The sequence below is a fragment of the Aotus nancymaae genome, unplaced genomic scaffold (assembly GCF_030222135.1).
Source record: "Aotus nancymaae isolate 86718 unplaced genomic scaffold, 86718_ANA_hifiasm-v0.15.2.pri h1tg000014l, whole genome shotgun sequence".
NCBI lineage: Eukaryota > Metazoa > Chordata > Mammalia > Primates > Aotidae > Aotus > Aotus nancymaae.
In genome coordinates this window covers 21,828,469-21,854,234 of record NW_026988425.1, presented here as the reverse complement: position 1 = coordinate 21,854,234, position 25,766 = coordinate 21,828,469, and the positions used below count along the sequence as shown (strand labels likewise).

Sequence of the window (25,766 nt, the reverse complement as noted above, 5' to 3'; positions counted from 1 at the left end):
GTGAAAGGCACATCTCACGCGGTGGCAGACAAGAGTGAGAACCAAGTGAAAGAGGTTTGCCTTCATAAAACCATCAGATCTCCTGAAACTTACTACTACAAGAACAGTGCGGGGGAAACCATCCCCATGATTCAATTACCTCCCACTGTGTCCCTCCCACAACATGAAAGAATCATGGGAGCTATAATTCAAGATGAGATTTGGGTGGGGACACAACCAAACCATATCACATGATATTATTCTTACAGAGCTATAGTTGTGGCTGTCTGTGGTGAGTTTGCCCCTGTGACAAGTATGTGACTAGGTCCCCAGGATTTCTGTGACATTCTTTTAACTCTAGGTGAAGTCCACCATAGTCTTACTTCACTCACTCTGTGTGCCTCCAGAATCAATACCCTACAGCCAAGGTTTACAGCTTATACCTGCCAGAGTGGTGGATCAAAGCACCCCTGGGCCCACTTGAGCCATTACTGGGGTGGCTGAAAAGCACCATGCTGGAATGTGGGCAACAGAGTCCTTAGATAGTCCTGGGCAGTGAGTCTGTGGGGGAGAGGGGCACTCTGGGTCTATCCCTGGAAACAATCCTATACTCCTAGAGCTCTGGGCTTGTGATGGCACAGGAAGTCTGGGAGTGACCTGAAATGCCTTCTGAGTCTTTCATTCATTCAATGTTTTGATGAATATCACCTGCCCCCCTTCTGTCCATGGTAATCTCTTTAGCAAAGGGGAGTTTGGCCACACCCTTAGGTTAATCTCATAAACACACTTTTTATTCTTTACATGGTCAGTCTGAAAATACTCAAAAATTTTACTTTCTGCCTTCCTTTTAAGTTCTGTCTTTAAATCATTCTCTCCTTTCTCATTTTACTTCAGATGGCTTAAAGAAGCCATGTAGCATCCTAAATGCTGTGGTGCTTAGATATTTCTTCTGCTGAATATCTTAGGTCATTGCTTTTAAATTCTACTTTCCACAAAGTCCTAGGACATGAACATAATTCTGCCATGTTATTTGCAACTGTATGACAAGGGTTACCTTTATTCCGGTTTCTAATACCTTGTTCTTAACTTCCACCTGAGACTGCATAAGAACAGCTTTTGCTGTTCATATTTCTATGAACATTCCAATTACAACCACTTAAAAACTCTCTTAGAAGTTTCAGACTCAACCTACATTTCTTTTCTTCTGAGCCCTCACCAGAATTTCCCTTACTACTGTCTTCATGGTGATCTAGACTTTTTCTAGCTTGCTCCTCTAAATTCTTCCAGTCTCCATCCATTACCTAGTTTCAAAGTCACTTTCACGTTTTCAGATATTTGTTATAGCAACAACTCCACGTGGCATCAATTTTTCTGATCAATTAGTCTATTTTGTGCAGCTATAACAGAATACCAAAGACAGGGAAATTTATCATGGAGAGAAATGTGTTTGACATATAGTTCTGGAGGATGGGAAGTCCAAGATTGAGGAGCTGCATCCAGTAAGGGCCTTCTTGCTGCATTATTCCATGGGAGAAGTTAGAAGACAAGAGAAAACATATGTGAAAAAGAGAAAATATCTTTTCTTCCATCTTTTTGTTGTTGTTGTTCTATCTGAGCTTCCAACTGATTGGATTGTGCCTGCCCACACTAAGGGTGACTCTTCCTCATCCAATCCACTGACTCACAGGCAATCTTCTCTGACAAAAACCCTCACAGACACATCCAGGAGTAATGCTTTACCAAATCTCTAGGTATTCCTCAATTGAGTCAAGTTGACACTTAAAATTAACTACAACACCCTTGTTTCGGTGTCGTATAATATTCCATTCATTTGTAGAATCTTTACATGCATAGACACACACACACACACACACACACACACACATGCAGATACATTCTGTTTTACATTTCTCTGCTGCATAATGCCTTTTTTATATAATAAAATGTGCAATCATTTCATTTGAAAATAAATTTCAATTTTCTTTTTCATTTTTATTTGAAAAGCAACTTTAGTATATTTAGAATTCTGAAATAAGATTTAGAAAATATAATTTTCCTAATTCTGTTTTATCTTTAGATCATAATGCAATGTATAGAGTCAAGGCAAAAACAAAAATAAACTGATTTGCTACATGAAATCTATCCCTTTTTTGTCATACGCATCAGTTCTGAGAAAGGTTAATGTTATTCTTCAAAGAAATTTACATGAACTTTCCTCTGGCTTGCATTCCATATATTGGCTAAGTCTTCTTGCCTATGTAATTTCTTAAAGAAGTAATTCTGCTTACTTTTGGTTGTACTCTCTAAAGTAGAAATAGTGAGGTACATTAGAAAATTCAATATCAGATGAACCCCCAATTTAGTGTTGCAAATGATTCTAAAGATCATAACCAGCTACCAGATCACCCATTTATAGAACTGTGTGTATTATATTTCTGTCTTTTCTGTGTAAAGGTTTATGTGGGTACTATAAATAATCAATAAACATTTATTTTAGACTTAATGACAGACCAGGTTCTAGATGTTTAAAGATAAATATAATAGGGTTGTTGGTGTAAAATTGTTTTACTACAGTAAGAAAAACATGTACTGGGTTTTAAAAACTCAAAATATTCTAGTGTGATGGGATTATAGAGCAGTGAACAAATTGCCTCTGCTTGAGATAAAAAATGAAAGCGTTCACACAAGTGACATGGACCTGGATGTCAATGGTGAGACAAATGTCCTCCAGGTAGCAGGATCTCCTGTTCAAGAGCACAGAGGCATGAAAGAGCCTCATCATAAGCAGTAAATAAGTATGAGTAGTCACAGCATGGAGTCTCTGGGTGCACAGTTGTAATCTAATCTGCAAGGCATATTTGAAATCTATTCATGTCATGTTTTCGTAGCATGTCAATGAGTTTAGATGATTTTTTAAAAATAGGGATAGAAACTCATTAGAGGTTTATTTGTTTTTGTTTTGTTTTGTTAATTTCCATTTTATTTTTGTAATCAATGAAAGTAATACAGTCAATCTTGTGTGTTAGCTCAAAGGATCTAATGTTCCTGTGTTAAAGAGACTGATGAAAAAAGCAGACAGGATGCATTTTAGCTTTCCAATTGTGAGAAGGTGAGGGCCCCAACCTGTTAAGACAATGGCAGAGTGATAGAAAGCAAGAGCATATGCAATGACTGGAATATTCCTATAAATCTGAAAAATTGAAAAAAAAATTTTCTAGGGGCCATACATTAAATATAATCCACTTATTTGTATCTATTTTCTATGTCTTCCTAGCAAGTTTATTTAATGCTCCCAATGTAACTAATACATAGAATACAAAACTGTCATGCTAGAAGTAGCATTTTACAAAATAAATAATTACATAACATACTGGTTTTTTATAATACAGTGAAAGTAGCATCTGGTGCATGGTATATATAAGTAAATACTTATTGATTGAGAAAAGACATGAATGAATTAACAAAACTGATTGAAAGAAGACATGAATGAGTTAACATACAATTGACTACTTTCACTGAGATTGTGAGTTAGTGGGGCACCCTTACCTTGCTACCATTTTGTGTGAGAATGTCTTTAAGTACCAATAAGAATGATTTTAACATCACTGGCCTTCAAGTATTGGATTGTAAAATGGAAACATTGCACCAGGTGATTCTTAAAATTTACCCCAAGCCTTGATATTGTTAGTCTTAATTAAATCAAATAAATAAAGGATGATTATTATGACACATCAAAGAGCAGAAGCAAGCCCTCTGTAGTTATATGCTGAAATTAAGCTGGCTTGCCGGGTCTGGGCTCCAGGACCCATATACTTATTGTATAGAAATTCAGAAGAATAAACAATAAAAACCACATAATTTTACCAAACACAACTAAAGGATAATAGTTTTTAAGGTATACATACCACACATGCACACATAGATATGAACACGTTTACACAAAAGAAAACCACTTAAAATAACCACATAAAAATGAAACCAAATAAAAATAAGTTAATAAATTAACATTTCAGTAGATAGACACAGATATAATACATTAAAAAAGGGTTAAGGAAGACTGTGGCTTATACAGACACACAGACACACACACAGACACACACACACACACAAAAGAAATGACCAAAAACCATATGATGTTAAAGTTCACACATAAAATAAAAAATACAAATAGGAAGGATATGGGTTGGTGAGAATGATAAAAAATATATCTTGTAGATGGGAATGTAAATAAATATAATTTCTAGTAGTCCCCTTGACCATACAGCTCAATATGTTGAATCCATATGCTTCTTGTTCCAGCTATGGCAATGGTAAGAATTCCCTGATAGCATAATTGTTTGTAATAGAGAAAAATAAACAAAATCCTCCTAACAAAGTGTCTGCTCAAAGAAAATTGGTTAAAAATTGTGAGATAGATTTTTATGTGCTTTTTATATAATGGCTGTTCAATATATTTAATGAATAAAGTAAGGTTCAAGAAATTACACTGAAAAACAACAAAATTCTAATCAGAGATGTAAATACTATGTAATTAAAATAGTAATTACAAATTATGAACTACTACTCACTTTATTACATTCTCACTCAATGTATTTTTATTTTAGTTAAGCTTTCATGTAATTTTAAACTAATCCAATTGCATCCTACAATAAGCATAAAGTCCAAGTATAGTAAGGTTCAATTTTGTATTGGGGAAAATGGATGTATAGTTATTTCTCTTTCATGTTAATAAATATTGAAATACAGGTTAGTGGGTAAGTATTCTAGATAGATAGAGATAATGAGATAAAGATAAGTCAATATAGAAGGGGTAGTTAAACCCTACAGTAGTCCTAACAGTGGCTTAAAAAGTTTTACATGACCATTTTCTCTGCCGCCTCCATCTGATTTTTGATCCACAGTGAAGGTGGCTCTGATTTTCCTGAGTTTCCCTCAATACGTCCAGGACCTCTTTTACTCAGAGCTGCCTCTGCATGTAATTAAAACTCACAGGAGCAGTGAGTAGAATGGTAGTCAGGGTTCTCTACAGGGACAGAACTAAAGGATTGATGTATGTATGAAAGGGAGTTTATTAAGGATTATTGATTCACAAGATGGCAAGGTGAAGTCCCACAATAGGCCATCTGCCAGCTGAAGAGCAAGGAAGCCAGTTCAAGACCCAAAACCTCAAATGTAAGGAGGCTGACCCTACGGGCCCAAGAGCCCCTAACAAACTAGTGGTGTATGTCCCAGTGTCCAAAAGCTGAAGAACTTGGAGTCTGATATTTGGGGGCAGGAAGCATCTAGCACAGGAGAAAGATGAAGGCCAGAAGACTCAGCAAATTGGCTTCCTCCACCTTCTTCTGCCTGCTTTATTCTAGCCACGCTGGCAGCTGACTACATGGTGCCCACCCAGATTGAGGGTAGGTCTGCCTTTCCCAGTCCACTGACTCAAATGTTAATCTTCTTTGGCAACAGCCTCACAGACACACCCAGCAAAAATACTTTGCATTCTTCAATCCAATCAAGTTGATACACAATATTAACCATCACAAGTCCACCTCTTGTCAACTTGAACCCATACACATCTCCGAAGTTACACATAATCTCCAAATAAAGACAATAATAAGGTCACAATTATGCCTAACATAATACAGCTATTCCTCCTACAACCTGAAGCACACTAATCCTTAACCTGAATGCTATTACATAAAGTTAACAACACTTAAATGCTGATATGAAGTCAATAAATCTTGTGTCATGTGATAAAGAAAAAAGAAAGGAAATAAAATGAAGATACTTTTCTTAGTACAAGTGTAACATGCACAACATATTCTTAAGGAAAAATTATTCATGTCAATTGCAGTCCTCATTTCTGCAACTGGTCACATGGTGGAAGCTGGTATGGATGACAACCTTCTTCCACTACTTGTAATTCTGTATTTCCTTTTTCTTAAGCAAGCTCCTCAGCAGATCATGGTTTATTACCTGGTGGAGTGACCCAAACCTTTATTCCTTAAGGGTCTGGGCCATTTGTATCTGTCTAGATTGGGTGGTTGTAGTTTCCCATTGATCTTATTCACAGGGCATGTTAATACTAAGAGATGCCCTAAGATATCTCCTGTATTCCACACATACTCTTCCTTACCTCCATTGTGGAGTAGTAGACTGATTTCATCTTGATAATGTGGGTGAATCACCCCAGCCAACACTGTAACTCCCTTCTTAGCCTGTTGACTTAGAGTTAGGAGGAGCCCAAAGTGGCCAGGCGGCAATCTCAACTTCCAGTTTAATGGAGTTGTTATTGTATTTATTGTATCTCCTGGTGTCAGCATTCCTCCCTCTGGAACTAAGGCCTCTAGGCCAGCAGAATGTAATGTAGCAGAAACAGGCAGCAAGAATTTTGCTAGTGGATCACTAAGGGTGATGGTGAGTGGTACCATGTCCACCCTTTGATTCCTGGACTGGTGAATCCTGGCTGTGGGAGAAACAGTACCATATATTAAACACTGATTCAGAACATACACAGCCTTCTGGAGAACTGATTGGACTGAAGGCAGAACTGGGTGGAAGTAATCAGATAATGTGAGTGGTTTCCCCATGCTGTTCTTGTGATAGTGAGTGCATTTTCATGAGATGTGATGTTTTATAAGGGTTTTTTTTCCTTTGCTCGGTATTTCTCCTTCCTGCTGCCCATGAAGAAGTTTCGTTTCTTCCCCTTCACCTTCCACCCTGATTGTAAGTTTCCTGAGGCCTTCCCGGCCATACTGAACTATGAGTCAATTAAACCTCTTTTCTTTATAAATTACCCAGCCTCAGGTATTTCTTCATAGCAGTATGAGAACAGACAAATAAGGGTGGTTAGGGGAAACTAAGCAGGCAGATTATGGAGATGTTGCTCAAAGTACACAAAATTTCACTTAGGAAAAAAAAATATATATATATATTTGAGACCGAGTCTTGCTCTGTCACCCAGGCTGGAGTGCAGTGGTGCCATCTTGGCTTACTGCAACCTCAACCCAGGTTTAAGCGATTCTCCTGCCTCAGCCTCCCCAGTAGCTGGGATTACAGGCACACACCACCACACCTGGCTATTTTTTGTATTTTTAATAGAGATGGGGTTTCAACATGTTAGCCAGCCTGGTCTTGATCTCCAGACCTTGTGATCCGCATGCCTCAGTTTCCCAAAGTGAGGATAAATAAATTCTGAACATCTAACACACAACATAGTGACTCCAGCTAATAGCAATGCATTGTATTCTTGAAAACTGCTAAGAGAGTGGATTTTAAGTGTTCTCACTACATAGACTGATACATATGTAAGGAAATGCTTAAGTTAATTAGTTCCATTTAGTCATTCCACAGTGTATACATATTTCAAAACATGCTCTACACAAGCAATACATACAATATTGTCAATTACAAAATAAATAGATTGGGTGAAAAAATAAAGTGCAAAAAAATTATTCAGGTCTCTACATTAATGAGATTTTGCAAAATTGCTTTTCCTGATTACCATATGAAAGTCTCTCATCTTGGATCTGTTTCTCCTCCCATTCCCCTCTAGGTAGGACATTAGATTTCAGGGCTTGACCTCTCCATTTTATTCGCACTGTTTCCCTGGCACCTTGGACAGTGTGCCTGGCACTTCATATACTCATTAATTTGAGAGGAGTAATTAGAAACTATTAAACCATTCTGTGCATTTGTGTCCATGTAAATGTATTGTCTGATCATACAAGATATTATATGTATGAATTCTCAAAATTGAATCTACAAAGCGAAACACTGCTTTATATTAGTGTTTTCAACATAAATTGGACAAAAGAACATTGACATGAATTTAAGTTAATTCTTCTAGGTAATGTTTCCCACTTTAATGAGTTTATTTATCAGAATTTTATTATGATATGAACGTTTGCTTGAAAAATAGTGAGATCACATTATGTTATGAGTATAATTTTACAACATAGAAATACATAATGCTTTATTAAATTATTAATTTCCACATATAGTTTTACATATACATATCTGTGTATTAAAATGATATGTTATGAACTGACTTGAATCCTCCTCAATTCATATGTAGACTCCCTAACCATGAATGTCCCTGTATTTGGAGATAGACCTTTTCAGGAGGTAATTAAGGTTAAATGAAGTCATAAGGGTGTGTCCTAATCCAATAGAACTGGTGGCCTTATTAAAAAAAAGGAAGACACAGCAGAGAGCTCTTCCACCTCCCCTCCTCCTCCCTCTCCCCCTCCCCCTCCCTTCCCCTTCCTCCTCCCTTTCCCCTCCCCTCCCCATCTCCCTATCCCCCTCCCCTCCTCCCACCTTCCCCCTTCCTCTCCCTCTCTCCCTCTTTCCCCCTCCCTCTCTCCTTCTCCCTCTCACCCTCTCCCCCTCCCTTCTCCCTCACCCTGTTCCTCTCCCTCTCTCTCTCTCTGTCTGTCTCTGTCTCTCTTTCTCTATGTGAGCACAGAGGAAAGGGCATGGAAGAACATAGTGAGAAGCCAGGAAGAGAGGTCTCATCAGAAACCCATTTTTTCTGCTTTTTAATCTCAAACTTTTTGTGTCCAAAACTGTGAGAATGTAGACTTCTGTTGTTTAAGAAACTCAGCCTGTGGTGTTTTGTTATTGCAGCCTGAGCTGACTAATACAATATCCAAATCAAATCTCATATGATCTCTAACTCATAGTCATTTAAATGTTAGTGATCACTTATTTAGTTGCAGTTTGTATCAAGTGGGTATCTCCTGATACCTAGTCATCAGACTTCTGTCATACTCAATGGTCAATTTCTCTGTTCTTTGCTTTATCATAGTTTTAAAATATTTATTCCCTTTGAGTGACTGTTTAAGATACAGAATTTAGCTATTAATAAAAAATAACTTTTAGTGCTGGCTTTAACTGTTGCTAAAAATACACTAATCTATTACTGATCAAAACAGTGTTGGGAACTTGAAGTGACTTGATACTCTCCATTGCAAATTTTGCACTCTGGTTCTGACCACTTATACAAGAGTGTTTTCTCTATGAGCTACATTCTCTCTCTGCATTTCACCATTTACAGGGGTGATACTGTCACCCCCTGGATTGGAGTGATAAGAGAATAAATTTCAAGCTGACTGCTACATACAAGACTACTTCAGATTCTGTGCAAATCATTGACCGTATTATTTCCTTGTGGCACATTACACATGCCCCAACCAGAACCTCCTGCTCTTTCCTCCTGGGTATTTAGTGTTTAATAGTGTCAGGAACAGCTGGTGTGCTATCCAAGCACTGAAAAAGGTAGTCCTTGGAGATTTTCATGCTCCAGGAAATTGATCGAGACTTCTTAATGGAAAGCGTATGACATCTCTATCTTTTGTATGAGTTTGGCGACAGTCATGAAGCAGCTGACAAAATAAACTGGTATAGTGGTGTTTAATTGCATTCTTGTAAACACCCAGAGAGGCAATCCTCAAGAACTTTTGAAGAATTTACTTTGGAATCTGCTCTTTCATTAAAGAAGGATTAACCTATACTGCAATTCAGTGGACAATCATTTTTAATTCTATAGATAAAACTGAAGAAATATAATAGGAATGCAGTTACTCTTGCTGTCCAGTGATCATTTTAAGTAGCACAAAGTGGGATTATATGAAAAAAAATTTGCCACTTTGATGCACTAATGAAGCATTTTCCAATACACTCCTTTAAATATTTGAGCTTTAAATATTATTAACATAAATAATTGTTTTTGTTGTTTTGAGATGGAGTCTTCCTCTGTCGCCAGATTGGAGTGCAGTGGCACAATCTTGGCTCACTGCAACCTCCACCTCCTGGATTCAAGCGATTCTCATGCCTCACCCTCCCCAGTAGCTAGGTAAAATTACAAGCATGCATCACCACACCCAGCTAATTTTTTGTATTTTTAGTAGAGATGGGTTTTCATCATGTTGGCCAGGATGGTCTCGATCTCCTGACCTAATGATCTGCCCACCTCGGCCTCCCAAAGTGCTAGGATTACAAGTGTAGGCCACCATGCCCGGTCACATAAATAATTTAATATAACTACTGGAAGAAAATATTTGTTTGCCATAGCAGAAGTTCATGTGTAAACAAAATGTAAAAACAAAACAAAACAACAAAACAAAAATGTAAAAGTGAAGATACGTGTTCATCTTTGTTTTCCCCACTGTACATTGCAATATGGTGTTGGCTTGTCAAATTTTATAAATGTTGTCTCTAAGTATTTCTTATTTTTCAAATATTTTTATTTCCTATTTGTAACTAATTGTAATACTTCTGTTTTCTTTAAATATATCCAATGTGTAGAACAATTTATAGTTTTTCAACTGCAATATTTTTGTCTAGAATTAGGGCAGTAATGAATATTTGTAGACTTGCCTATATAACACACGCATAGTGGAGGGATAGCAGACATCCAGATGTAGAATCTGGGAAAAAATACTGTTGATACCAGAGGACTTTACTCTTAATAAACTATTTATTTCTATAGCATTAAAGAAAGGTAGTTTTACTGAATCTTTAATACGGGTACCCAATGTTACATAGAAATAAACATTGGGCCGGGCATGGTGGCTCACGCCTGTAATCGCAGCACTTGGGGAGGCAGAGGCGGGCAGATCACGAGGTCGAGAGATCGAGACCATCCTGGCCAACATAGTGAAATCCCGTCTCTACTAAAATACAAAAATTAGCTGGGCATGGTGGCGCATGCCTGTAGTCCCAGCTACTTGGGAGGCTGAGGCAGGAGAACTGCTTGAAACTGGGAGGCGGAGGTTGCAGTAAGCCAAGATCGTGCCACTGCACTCCAGCCTGGTGCCTGGCAAAACAGGGAGACTCTGTCTCAAGAAAAATAAATAAATAAAATAAGAAAAAGAAATAAACATTGGTCAGATTATGATTAATGAGAGTGACGATGTTGATGATGATGATGATGACAGATAATATTAGCCTTCACTCCTGACTGCCTAATAATGTTTCCCTACATTCTCTCTAAAAGTTCCATCTAAAAGTTTCTTTTCCTGGAAACGGCTGCTGTCATATAGTTTTCATCTGTTAAGTCTTGGCATTGAATGTCTACAGAAAGATATCATTTCTCACTCGTCACAACCCTAACATTGTATTAAAAGAAAATGGTAGGCTGGGTGCAGTGGCTCACACCGGTAATCGTAGCACTTTGGTAGGCTGAGGTGGGTGGATCACGAGGTTAAGAGTTCGAGACCAGCCTGGCCAAGATGGTGAAACCCTGTCTCTACTAAAAATACAAAAATTAGCCAGGTGCAGTGCTGCATGTCTGTAATCCCAGCTACTCTGGAGGCTCAGGCAGGAGAATCACTTGAATCCGGGAGGCAGAGGTTGTAGTGAGCCGAGATCGTGCCTTGATTTCACTCTGTTCTGAACTCAGAATAGTAATATTGAACAGGGCATTAGGAAGAGATACTCACTCTAAAACTTTTTAGAGACTGATTTTAATGTGCTTATGAATAGGTAAGGAAAATACAGAGAAAACCTCCCTTCAACTTCTTTTAGTACATAAAAATATATACCTGGGTCAAAAAAATATACATAGGAAAGCTGCAGATCATTCGGATTGTTTGTAGTGTTTTCCTATGTCATTGAATCTTTAGGTTAATTCAATCTTGAGGCAAAGAAGTGCTCCTATAACTATTTTGCAATTATTTATGCTTTCTCAATTTCTCAAATTTTCCTTTTCTAATTAAAGGCTTCCTTATGCTAGTAGGTAGCTATTAATTTTTAAATTGCAATTGCAAATTACTTAACAACCTCTACTGTTTAGTACACTCTAAACCTTTTAGCCTCTTTATTGATATCCTAATTATAAAATTAAAATGTCTATAGTAAGCAGATGAGCTAATATAAGTGGTGTCCATGCTTTCTTTGGCGTTCCAAACAATAAAGGTATCATGATGACTTTCAGTTTGATGATCTAGCTACTGAAAATGGGCACTGCTTTAGAAATACATATTAAAAGTTGTTATTTACACTAACAGCTATATCCTTGTCCAACGTTTTGGTTATAATGGTTAAACTATCCTCAGTGACATTATGTACTCATGGCATACTTGACACAGGCCAAATTCCAAAGGAAAATCAAGTCCAGCAGATAGAGACATGACTCTGAATGTGGTAAAACAAAAATGCTAAAGTGATTTTGTCTTATTTTCCAGGTGCATATGTACTCCAGGTCAAAGCCACAGATGCAGACGACCCAACCTATGGAAACAGTGCCAGAGTCGTTTACAGCATTCTTCAGGGACAACCTTATTTCTCTATTGATCCCAAGACAGGTAAATTTTTTATTAGAAGCAACATTATCACCAGCCCTTCAAATATTTAAACTTTAATTAAATCTTGGCATGAGGAATTGCATATTCTAATACAGCCATAAAGATTCAGTGCGATGCACGTTAAGCAAAGAAATAGGATCTTACCTTGCTGCTGAAGAATGATTTCCTTTTAAGTGAACTTTGTGTAAAATAAACCTTTTAACATATCTTTATAAAGTTCAAATTTGTTAGGTAGGCAGTCATTGTTTGTCTTATTTAAAATTTTCAAAAGTCTACTTTAAAAAAAATTCTTCCAGCTATAATAGCTTTTCATTTCAAAATTATTGGATGAGTTCAATTATATTTAGTTTTAGGCCTTAACAATACATGGTAAGATCCTGGAGCTTCTATTGCTATATATATATAAGGGTTATGAATGCTTGATTTAGATTAATAGAGACTTATGCTTATAATGGAAGAAAGGAGAGACTTGACAAACTTGCAATACCAAGATCATCGGTTCTGTTTGCCTGTGTCTACAAATCCAGTCCCATTTTTAATTAAAAAAATGGCAGTTTTCAAATCCAAATATAATATGGGTAGCATAAGAAGGGCAGGAGGCTATGTACATGGAATATTTTGTCTTTCCTTTTAAATAAATTATCTCTCTATTTCTAAACAATCAATTTCTGGATGCCGAATACTTTGCTAAGGAGACTTAGCCACTTAACAGTTGTCAAAGTAGGCTTTCCATGCCACAGTTGGAGCAGATACCCCACGATGATGGCTATTTTGTCAGTTCTTATGTACTACATTAGATATATAACAAACTGAATTTAATGTGGTGTATCATGTGAACTTAAAATAATGAAGAATTGTTCTCATACTGAACTAAGCTACATTTTAAATTTGTGAATTAATTTTTAAATATCAACATCCATTTGAAAAGTATACATTTCAGATACTACACATTCAAATAAGTTAAACATTTTAAAACTGATATTCCTAAGAAGTTTGTGTTAAAATCTGTATACCAATTAGATATGTTAATTAATAATTAGGTATAATAATGTTGCCTAGAAATATAAGGTCTGTTAATGTTTCTTAACAAAAATGGACCTGCAAAATCTGCAAAACTTTCTATCAACTGAGCCTCCCATTCTCTCTTAATTTCTTATCATCTTCATTAAGCTAAAAAGGGGCAGAAGTCATCAAAAAGTTAAAGGACTAAAGCAGGGAGTCACTCCTTTATGTAAACCTGAAGAAAGGGTAGAATGTAATAAGGACAGCATCAGTCCTTTGAGCTATCCATTAAGAAGGGAGTATCCGTGCTGAAGAGAATCCGGAATGGTTTAGGACCAAGAAGCTCCTCTGATTTGGATGGAGTTTTGGAGAACAAAGGCCAGTCTGTCAAATGTTAAAAGTGAGTGTATGATGGAAAAATTGCACCTTACCATACAAGAGATATTTCAAGAAATATGGCAGTAAAGATAAGAAAATGTTTAACAATATCATCTAAAAGGAAGTTTTGTGGCTATTTTTTAGCTGTGAAAAAAAATCACATACATATTTGTAGAAAAGGGGGGTAAATTGGGAAAAAAAAAGAGATTGAGGAAATTGTTCAATGTTTATAATGCACAGTGTTCCAGAGGAATTAAGGAGGTTTGGACAATAGGCAGAATATATAAAAATAATAAAGGAAAATTATCTAAAATGTTTCATTTTATCAGATGGGGCCACTATGGGTTATTTTTTCTTTGTCTTATATAATTACATATCTTTTTGAAGTTTGCTATAATAGGTAATCTGACCAGAAATGGAAGTACGGACAATGCATTTCTCTTAGATCCCTTCAGCTTATGAAGAATGCTCCTCAGGGACAAGAGGAATAAAATAATGAGAAAAGAGAGTGTCTAGAGATTAGTGAAGAAAGAGCATATTAAAGTTCGCTTACTTGATTACAATGATAAACTATAAAGTAGGTAAGTTTATATACTCAGAATAAGAGTGAGTATTCTCTCTTAGAGAGAGAATTAAGCATTTAACTTTAAGGATTTAATATTGGTAAACTAACTGTAGATAAAACCGTATCTAACCTTTAAAACGCGAGATGAGAATCAAGAACGATAAATTTAAACATGAAGAATGAGTTAAGAATGTACTTGTTATGGTCAAATGACTACAAAATAAATTTATGAGCCAAAAAAAAAACGCTTCCCTTGATTTCACTTGGCCGATGTCAACTTTGGATATATCCTAGTGTCTTTAAAAAGTTTGTTTTACCATACAGTATGTGAATATGTAATGTAACATTTATAATTTTGTATTTATATTTCTATAAGTTTATTATTTAGAACTAACAGGGAAACAATTCTGTTGCAAGCTATGTAATAGATTTTTGAAGCATTGATTTTCACTGGAGACAGAAGTCTTGATACTAACAATGCCTCAGACCACTAGGCAGGAAAAGACTGGATGATGAAGCACTTCATTAAGAGAATGAAAACTAGTTCTTCATGCACAGAAACCATTAAGAAGACTTTTTGTCAAATTTATCACCTTGTAGTAGATAAGAGTAAATCAAAAATCAAGGATAATTGCAATTTCTCAGAAATAGTCTCCATTTGTTCCAGCCATATAGCTTCCCTTTATGATTTATTTGCTGCTATTAAATAAAATGCTTGAAAAACTAATATCTGAAATTTTCCACATTTGCGTGTAGAAAGCAGCTTCAAACAGTTCTGAAAATAAGACTCTCATCAAAATCTCTGGTGCCCAAATATTTATGAAGAGAAAAAGAGATAATTTTGTGTTTCATTTGAAATGAGAAAATAAAAAGATTTCTGCATTGATACTGCTGTTTTACAAACATTCCCAGCATCTCTAAGTGGATATGGCAAGCTTATTTCTAAACAATGTAAATTTACATATTCTAAACAGTATAAATTCATTTATTCCATGAAATAAACCAAGAAATAATAGTTCTTTTAAAATCAGCGTATTTGGCAACTTTTTGTCAAAACTATGAAATAATTTACTCTGACTTAAAATCCAGATGCATTCATTTATATGCTTCAGATGATTAGTAAATGATATTTAAAACACAGAAAGTGTAGCTACAACTATAAAACATTAAGCAATTATGTTTATTATACTTAACATTTGTAAAATATTAAAATGTTTTTATATTAACATATATTATTTTATTATACAAATTATTTCAGTTAATGTTATAAAATATTTAAAAACATCTATAATCTATACAATATTAAACAAAAATATTATAATATTTAATTCAGTGATTAAAATCAGGGTACTAAACATCTCAACAGTTTTGATAATAGAGTAACTCCACTTAAGAAAACAAATATTAGTATAAATGATGAACTCTCATGTCTTAATTTATTCTTAAAATTCTGTTAATGCATTTAAATTTTCCCTAAGTGATTCTAAATAACTAATCCGAGTTCAGTATTGCCATATTGCACATCATATGGTGATAATACACTGTATTTTTCTAAATTATCTGCGCTCTACTTGAGAATACATCATAATATTATTTCACCTCAATATCCTCTTGTTAATCTTTAAACTTGGTTCTTTTCTATCATGATAAAATATACTCAACATAAAATTGACTATTTTAACCATTTTAAGTGCACAATTCAGTAGCAGTAAGTATATTTACATTTTTGTGCAACCATTATACCATCTATACAAAACATTTCCTTCCATATCTCTTAATTTATGTGCATTGTCAAAAAAAATGCATCCTTTATAAATGTTTATTTTACATGTTTCTACATGTATTTATAAAATTCTTATTAAGAAAACAATAGAGTGAGAATAGATGTGCATGAGATACTTTAAAAATGTTTTATTCCCTGTTCTGATATTTCTTGCTGTGTGATCTTGTTCTAAATTCTGCTTAGGGAAACATGATAAAGTTTGCTCACATGACTGATACTTTCCCAAGATTTTTGTCCTGAGTCTATCACCTTTTTATTCAGAGATAATAATCTTCAAGCCTTTCTCCCAATAAAACCTCTTCCTATAGCTTGACTGATATTATTCTTGTATGTCTTCTAAAATGTTTTGGTGTTATAAAAGCTTCATATTGAAATTAAAGCATGGGCCAATAACTTTATATTTTGAGCTGACACTTTACAATACTATACACATACTTATGCTTATGACTTGAACATTCTTTAAAAATGTCAAATTTATTTTGTATATCAAGTGTAGAACATGCTGTTATAAGAGATACACACACTGACATAGTGGAACTTACTATAGTGAATTACTATAGTAGAACAAATTAACAAACCCATCATCTTATTTATTCTCCCCTTACATTCTGCCCCTTCTGATGGCAAAGCTAGTTCTAATCTACTCATTTAGCAAAAATCCTAAATACAATACACTGTTACTAACTACAGTCCTCATGGTGTACATTAGATCTTTTAACTTGTTTATCTTGTATTTTTTCTATTTGTATCCTTTTATCTACATCTCCCCATTTTCTCTCCCCTACCCTGACCCTTATAACCTCTCTTTTATTCTTTACATATTTGACCCTTTTTTTTTAGATTCCACATGTAAATAAGATTACACAATATTTTTATTTATGTGCCTGGCTTATTTCATTTAAAACACTGTCTCTCAGGCCTATCCATGTTGTGGCAAATGACAGGATCTCCTTTTTCAGGTTGAATAGTACTCCATCATATGTGTACGCCACAGTTTCTTATCCGTTTTTCCCGTGATGAACAGCTACATTGCTTTCATATATTGACTACTGGGAATAAGGCTGCAATAAACATGAAATGCAGGTATCTTTGTGAGGTGATAATTTCATTTCCCTTGAGTATAGATCCAGAAAAGGGATTTCTGGGTCACATGAGTTTGGAACATTCTTTTTCATTGAGACAGAGTCTCACTCTGTCACCAGGCTTGAGTGCAGTGGAGCTGTCTTGGCTCACTGCAATCTCCGCCTCCCAGGTTCAAGCCATTCTCCTTCCTCAACCTCCCAAAGAGCTGGAATTACAGGCATGCAGCATCACACCCAGACAATTTTTGTATTTTTAGTACAGATGGGGTTTCGCCATATTGGCCAGGATGCTCTCCATCTCCTGACCTCATGATCTTCGGCCTCTCAAAGTGCTGGGATTGCAGGCGTGAGCCACCACACTCATTCTGGAACATTCTTTTGATATTAATTCAGGATAAAACCTGGTAGAACTGAGTGAGACATCTCAGTTGGTGCTGGTGAAAGAAATTATATCTTCCTCCTTTAAGGGCAAAAGAAAAGACTTTTTTCCTACCTAACAAAGTCACTCTTTTAATACTTTTTGCCAGAATGAATAAGTTGACAGGAAGCATTAAGGCAAGAATTAATTATGGAATAGCAAAGACAAGGAAATCAATAGAGGCTAATAAATATGAGGAAAGAAGACTGTGTCAAAGAAATAAACAATTCTTAAGATAAAACAGCACGGATTGTTACCTATTTTGTAATATTATAATTATGTAATAAGATTCCATGCCCAGGAATTCACTGCAGGCAATCATTTTCTTGTATTCTGCATTGTCAGACTTCAAGAGGATTCTGGGTGAGTTCCATTTGCTTTATTTTAGAAATCATGAGATGAACACATCAGCAAAAAGAGCCAAAAATGTTTGGGCTTGAAAGGAAACCATTCCAGAGGGATGTGATATATGCCTTTAGGAAGTTGTAGAGCTGTCATGTAGAAGAGGAACAAGATGTATTCTGTGAAGCTTGAGAGGAAAAGAGATATCAATGCATAGTGTGAGTTACAGGAAGAAAGACTTCTGGCTCCATATATACTCATATGTATAAAAAAGGCTGAGTGAGGTGGCTGAGGCCTGTAATCCCAGCACTTTGGGAGGCCGAGGCAGGCAGATCATGAGGTCAGGAGATTGAGACCATTCTAGCTAACATGGTGAAACCCCATTTCTAATAAATATACAGAAAGTTAGCTGGGTATGGTGGTGCATGCCTATAGTCCCAGCCATTTGGAAGGCTGAGGCAGGAGAATTGCTTGAACTTGGGAGGCTGAGGTTGCAGTGAACCAAGATCATGCTACTGCACTCCAGCATGGGTGACAGAGCGAGATCCCATCTCGAAAAAAAAAAAAAGTTAAGAATAATACCATAAATAAGAGTGATAACTCATTAGATTGTGAGTTTCACATTACTGGATGGGTTAAAGCAGATGATAAGTAATGAACTGGTGGTGTTATATTTGATTATGCCATTTGTTGCACATTTATGTGTAACATGTGACCTGACTGGTGCTTTGCTATTGAGAGACTGAGATGAATCAAGTAGGTGGTCAGGTAGATCCCTGTCTATTACAGGGAGCTCATCAGGTCCTCAGAAGTTTATACGTGAGTTTTCTAGTGTATAATTTTCTGATACATAATGCTACTATGGGACACCAGATATAGACTGATTGAAAGGATGAATGCTTTCAGAGGAAAGAACTCATGGAGAAAGTGGCTCGTAAGGCCTATAGGAGAGTTAAGGCATGTTACAGTTAAGAAGCTGGACAATGTAGTCTCTACATTTCTTACTGAAGGTAACCTGATTACTCTCTTTGTCTTTCACATACATTAGCAAAATATTTAAAAAATCATGTACCTAATCTATGCAACAATGAACAAACCATTTGAATTAATATTATTCAATAATGTACTAATATTTTTAAAAATCCATTTTAGATTTTAGGCCAATTTAAGACTAAAATGAAATGAAACTCAGTAACTTTTCATATAAACTAATGCAAAATCTGGTCTCTCATAATTTTAATGTAACTGAGGTATGGAATTGAAAACAGAAACTTGTATTCTCACTGCTGAAGTTAAGTTTTGCGTACTATCATTACTCTTTTTATCCTTCAACTTATCAGCTATCTCTAACATACTTGTTTATTAAAATAGTAATTTTTAATGTTTCCTCCAAATCTTTATTAAAAACAGTTAACCATGACTTGCTCAACACTGGAGTCTGTGTTAGACTAGGAGAGATCTCTTTCATGGCTAATCAAATACATTTTCATGATACAATAGTTATAATACCCCCTAGGTGAATTCTTCTTTTGCAAAATGAATAGCTATAGGATAAAATAAACCATGAAATGGATTCTTCAGAGCATGGGTAGGAGATGGGGAGAAAGTACAGGAAAAAAATGAAAAGAAAATCGGTATTTGGATTATGATTCACAGAGAGTAGAATAAAAAAGGAAAGAGAATAAAATAATAAAATTAAAGTGAACTAAAAGATTATGATAGATATAGGTGGAAAAGTAACATAGCTGTTTTAAGAACAGGGAAACAGAAAAACGGACATATTCTTGAAGGGACATCATTGTCTGGGGCAAACCCCAAGGTTCCTTGTTCCATGCTGAGGAAATCAAGGATGCAGACACATAAGGAGTAAGTTTAAGCACTGAGGTTTGGTGCCAGATGCGGTGGCTCACGCCTGTAATCCCAGCACTTTGGGAGGCAGAGGCAGGCGGATCACGAGGTCAGGAGATCAAGACCATCCTGGCTAATGCAGTGCAATCTGTCTCTACTAAAAATACAAAAACTTACCTAGATGTGGCAGCACGGGCCTATAGTACTCAGGAGGCTGAGACAGAATCACTTGAACCTGGGAGGCTGGAGGTAGGGTTTGCTGTGAGCTGAGATTGCACCACACTCCAGCCTGGGCAACAGAGGGAGACTCAGTCTCAAAAAAAAAAAAAAAAGGCAAAAGAAAGTGAGCAAAAGGCTCTCCTGCAGGGACAGGGGTCCCTAATGTGTTTCCACTGGGATGAAATGCAACAAATTTTGCAGATAAGCTTGAGGAGGTGGTGTCTAATTTACATAGGGCATGAAAGATTGGTCAGAACAGGTGTATCCTTTGCATAAGGTGCAAAAAACTGGTTACGGCTAGGTGTGCCATTTGCATAGTGTGTAAAAATCTGGCCACCCCACCCTAATTTTTATTAAGCAGATGGGTTCTCTACCTGGCCAGTGCCACCTTGCCTAGTTCTTTATTGTACATGTGGTGACAAAGAAAAGGGAAGACAGAGCCTTCATGTTGAACATGCGTGGCTCCCAGTTAGCTCTTTTCTATTGGCACAGCTGCTGGCATTCCCCCGAGCAAGCTTCCAGCTTGCTTAGCTATGTGTGCAGTTCAGTATTTCAGGCTGCTCCTTCTTAGAAAGGAAATGATTTGGGGGCTGCTTTTTAAAAAGGGCAATTTTAGTGAGGACTCTTTTACTCTTACTGTCTGCCTGAATAATTTCTTTCCATCTCCTGTGTCACTCTGAGCCAGACATTGACTAGATGCCAGAAATAAAGAAGAAAATAAAAAGACTTCTCTCTGTTCTAAAGTGGCTTTCAGTCTGGTAAAGAAAGGTAAGCAGACAACGAATCAACAAATGCACCAAAACAGTCTACATGCTATGATCGAGTCCTACGGAGGGTGTGGTCGTTCTTCCTGAAGCTGTGCTGTAAGAAATGGCTTCACGAAGAAAAAAAGACTGAAGTGGAAGAAACCAGAAAGATGTCCACTAACTAGACAGGCATTCGTGAGGGAACTGGGAGAATGAGGACAAGAAGTTTGGAGAAGTTTAGGAGTTCTGTGGACCTGGAGTGATTGGAATAGCTGGAGCCTGAGCACCTCAATGTGTGCGCTTCAAATGGCATCTTCTCAAATGCTTTGACTGCTAGGCGTGGATGACTGGAGAAAAGTCATTTTTTGTAGGGGTCTCAAATTTCTTACTCCATTTATAAGGAATATGTCACATAATAATTCTATGAATTGTGTTATTCAAATGATCCCCTACCAACTTGTCATTTCTTTGAATAAACAGCATCCTTTAAATATATTTATTCATGTGAAATGGTATGATGGATCCTAGGCTAGGATTCAGGTTATCAATCCTGACATTACTGCTGTCACCCATACCTTAGATAACTCAGGCTTGCCATTATTCATGTGGTTGCTATGCTCCTGAAAATAAAATTTAAAAGCATATCTATCTATCTATCTATCTATCTATCTATCTATCTATCTATCCCAGTAGTCTCAGGTTATAAGAATTAACTTACATTAAGATACAGCAGGACATCTGAAAAGAGTTTAGAATTATGGAAGATAATCTTCAAATTGTAGTAGCATTCTGTCACCAAATAGATGCTAGCAGAAGGTCTATCACTATATCACTATCCACCTATCTGTTCCTATATCTATATCTATCTATCTATCTATCTATCTATCTATCTATCTATTTATCTATCTATCTATCTATCTGGACAGAGAAAGTTGTGGAATTGTTTTTTTTCTGGTTATTTGCTGACGTATGTAAAAAGCTGTCTACTGGGATCCAGTTAGATTAAAATATTACGATGCAATTGAAAAGAGACAAAATAGGTATTATCAGACTTAAGAGTAGATATATATTTTTTCTGGTGATTCATAAAAATTGTCAAGACCTTTTCTACCACACTCACAGCCCTGCCCTCCTGTTCCATCCTGTGTGTGATGAGTGACCTTTCTGCTGCTTCTAGACCTGCTGTTAGTGTAATGCTACCCAACTGGATGGTATGTGGAACTCAGATGGAGGAAAGATTGTATATGTAGTTTGAAAGTCAATTTCTAGTGATGACCAGGATGTGCTTCCCCTGACCCAGCACCACTTCCATTTAAGAACCAGAGGAAACATAATGTAGTATTTGTATAAATTTTTGGGGAGTTTATATTTGAGGACTAAGCCAAACTCCAAATTCAACATGAGAAGAGAATCTTTAAACATTGCAGTTTATTTTAAAAGCCAGGAAAGGACCTTTTCAGGAAGTTATTTTTTTTCATGGCTACCTGTTGTTTATCAGTTTCTCAACAATGAAACAAAAATTGATTGCATCGACATGGGAAAAGAAGAACTTTGCATCTTAATATTTTAATGTAACTGGATCTCAGTAGATAGCATTTTATTTAGGTCCGCAAATAACCATCAAAAAACACAACTCCACAACTCTGTCTCTCTGTCCAGATAAATAAAAAGATAGATAGATGGATAGATATAAGAATAGATAGATAGTGATAGATATAATTTTTATATTGGAAATTTTTATGCTAGAAATTAAGTAACTATATATATATGATTTTCTTATTGAAAATTAATTAAGATAGACTCAGTCAACAACAGGACAAGATATAATGCATATGAATCAAACCCAGGGATCTATCTAGAATATATGAGCATTGTAAGTCAGGCAGAAGTCACATAACTTAAGGTATGTAGAACCAGAACACTCATAGGTAGAGACGAAGAATCTTAAGAGACTTGGAAATGAAGCATCAGGAGCCTGAGCTGAAGAAAGGACAAACACATTGAATTAAAAAGGTGTCAGTACCAATTCATAAATAAAGTAGCAGCAGCATAAATGAAGATTGTCTTTTACTGCAATGATTTCCTGCAAAGAGTTAGAAAAGAATCTCAGATTGAAAATTTGAATCATTATTTGTTAAGTAGAGAGTAGAAAGTCCAGATAAAACAGGGATATATGTTGGGTTTATGATTTGGATTCTATGTTTGTTGATGGTTGATTTATTTTTGTTGATATCATACTTGTTATTCATATATGCTATTTCAAGAAAGTAGCATATGTTTCTTAAGGAAAGAAACAACACCATTAAATTCAGTTGTGTTCAAAAGAAATGGTGTCCAATCTCTCCCTAAAACCATTGACTAAAGATTGGAATTTGGTATGAAATTTATTCATGATTTTATTTGAAAAGAATCCAGGAGATTTTAGTTATTTTACTATGAATAAATACGAATATAAACTACTTTTACACTTAGACACCAGGACAGGAAATGAGGACAATATGTAAACATGCATACTGTAAACTTCACATTTAAAATTTGATTATTTATAGATTCATTCATTCAGCCAGTCATTCATTCAGTTAATTGGTTGCATATACTTATTGTTTTCCTTGTAAATGTCAAGCACTGTCCTGAATTTTGAAGAAACTTGGTGAAATATCTGTTGCTAAAATAATGGGAATTTTGAAAGACAAAATATGTAATGAAGATATTGAATGCATTTTTAGAAAATGAATTAGTATAATTATCCTAGAAAGTAAACACAAAAAGAAAAAATAGTAATAATTGGACATTGAATACTTATTTTTACCAATTTCCATTTTTAGTATTTATACTTTTATCTCTTTTTTTTTTTTTTTTTTTTTTTTTTGAGACAGAGTCTTACTCTGTCACCCAGGTTGAAGTGCAGTGGCACATTCTCAGCTCACTGCAACCTCCATCCCCCGGGTTCAAGCAATTCTCCTGTCTCAGCCTCCTGAGTAGCTGGGACCACAGGCACCAGCCACCACATCCTGCTAATTTTTTGCAATTTTAGTAGAGACAGAGTTTCATCATATTGGCCAAGCTGGTCTCAAACTCCTGACCTCAAGTGATCTACCCGCCTCGGCTTCTCAAAGTGCCGGGATTACAGGCATGAGCCACCGTGCCCAGCCTTATTTCTGATTTTAAACGATTTCTTCTTTTTAAAGATAAAATCATGCATATAAATAATGTCTAAGTTGGTTTACTTATGAAGGTAAGATGACTACCTCTTAGATGTTGTTCTTTAACCATATTTCTCATTGCTGTATGGCATTTTGTTATGTAGCTGCTATAATATTTTAAATTATGTCCTAACCATTGGACATTTTGGACGTCTCACTTTTTAAAACATATAATTTTAGCTATTATGTCTTTGTTAGTGATTCTAAGTAGAATCATGTTGTTGTTGTTGCAGACTATTTTATTTAAGAAAACACAGTATTTGTGATATTTATTTTACATTATCACGTTCATCCCTTAAGGTGTTATTAGAACAGCTTTGCCAAACATGGACAGAGAAGTCAAAGAACAATACCAAGTACTCATCCAAGCCAAGGATATGGGAGGTCAGCTTGGAGGATTAGCCGGAACAACGATAGTCAACATCACCCTCACCGATGTCAATGACAATCCACCTCGATTCCCCAAAAGTAGGTCACCTTTCCTGTTAAGTCTAAATGATTGCAGTTTAAAAAAATGTAATGCTGTCATTGAATGCTATGGGAATGAAAATTACTTTCCTGACACTTAGTCTTTAGGAAGCAGAAGCTAATGGATTAAAAATTACACGTCTTCAGGATTGAACATTTTGATGAGACGCATGCCTAGTGTTACTTTAGAAGAAAATAGTGAGCCAGTAGTTAAAGTATTGGTCTTATGCTATCAATTTCTATTAAAGTAAAATATTCAGAATGGGTTGGGATCTTACCCTAATATTTTATCAACTGAGAAAGTAATATAAGTGTGCCAAATCTAATGTAAATATGGAGCCTCATAGTTTTAACACATGTGCTGCCATATTAGAGTCTATGTCATATAATTAGCATTAGAATTTTGTACCTCCTCTTTAGTGATTATACATGTTGAATCGCTTCCAAATATTTTCATGTATTGGATGATGATACTGATGCTATTTACATTACTTTAGTTCTGACTAATTATTTCATTTTAGTTTTGTAATAGATAAAAGTTGCTCTAGTTTCTATGATAATAGAGTGATTCACTCCTGTGTCTTCTCTGTAACTCTGTGTTTCTTGTTGAAAACGAGTTTTCACCTGTGTTACATTTAGTTTTTTGTTGCGGTATTACATTTAACGCCAATCACTACCTGTTTTATTCCTTGTGCATTTTCAAGGATCATTTCAGGGTCCCTAGGACAGAATACAGAAGCTGCATGTTTCTATTACCAGTTGTATAAGGATCTTAATTAAGTCACTAGGCAGTCATTTGCATAAACAGTTAAAAAAAAAACCACACACAGTTTTTCTCTTTCCACTCCAGGAGAGTTTACTAGTTCATCTTCTAAAATATATAATACTAAGGGTATTTAGCTAAATGAACATTTTATTTATTCCTTTGGCTATATATGTTTTTCCATATTTTACGACTTCCTTATTTTTTCTTAAAATCATAAACCTATATTTTATTAATGGGAATGTTTTAATTTAGTAACCGAAAGTCTGAAGGCCAAATGTTTTGTGTGGCAATTAGAAATAATTATACTTAATGCATATGTTAACTAGCTTGACTGAGCCATCCCACTCCCAATAAGTATACACGTTTCAAAACATGTACATGTTAAAGATGAACAATTTCTGTCAATTAAGATCATTAATTAAAGAAAAAAAGAAATAATTGTGCTTCTGCATATACATTTATCTGACAAGTGGCTACTATATGATATGTTATGACTAATAACACAGAGAGTCTTAAAGCAATTCTTTTCCTTATTTTGTTATTAAGGAAAACAGAAAAACAGAGATTTAAAAAGAGAAATAAATAATGCATTTGTTTCTCTAATATATGGTGTGACTAATATGATCCTAACTCTAAAAGCCCTAAATTTTTATTTTATTTAACTA

The 25,766-nt window shown here is 35.6% G+C and overlaps 1 protein-coding gene across 6 annotated transcripts in view; it reads left to right on the top strand.

Annotated features, from left to right (window-relative positions):
• Window positions 1-25,766, top strand: part of CDH12 (cadherin 12) — a 1,114,509-nt gene that overhangs the window by 993,375 nt on the left and 95,368 nt on the right. For all 6 annotated transcript variants that reach the window (XM_012475264.2, XM_064375903.1, XM_012475265.2 and 3 more), the window contains 2 exons: window positions 12,162-12,281; window positions 24,168-24,335. In XM_012475264.2, coding sequence (XP_012330687.2) covers window positions 12,162-12,281; window positions 24,168-24,335 — 288 coding nt within the window. The remainder of the gene's footprint in view (window positions 1-12,161; window positions 12,282-24,167; window positions 24,336-25,766) is intronic.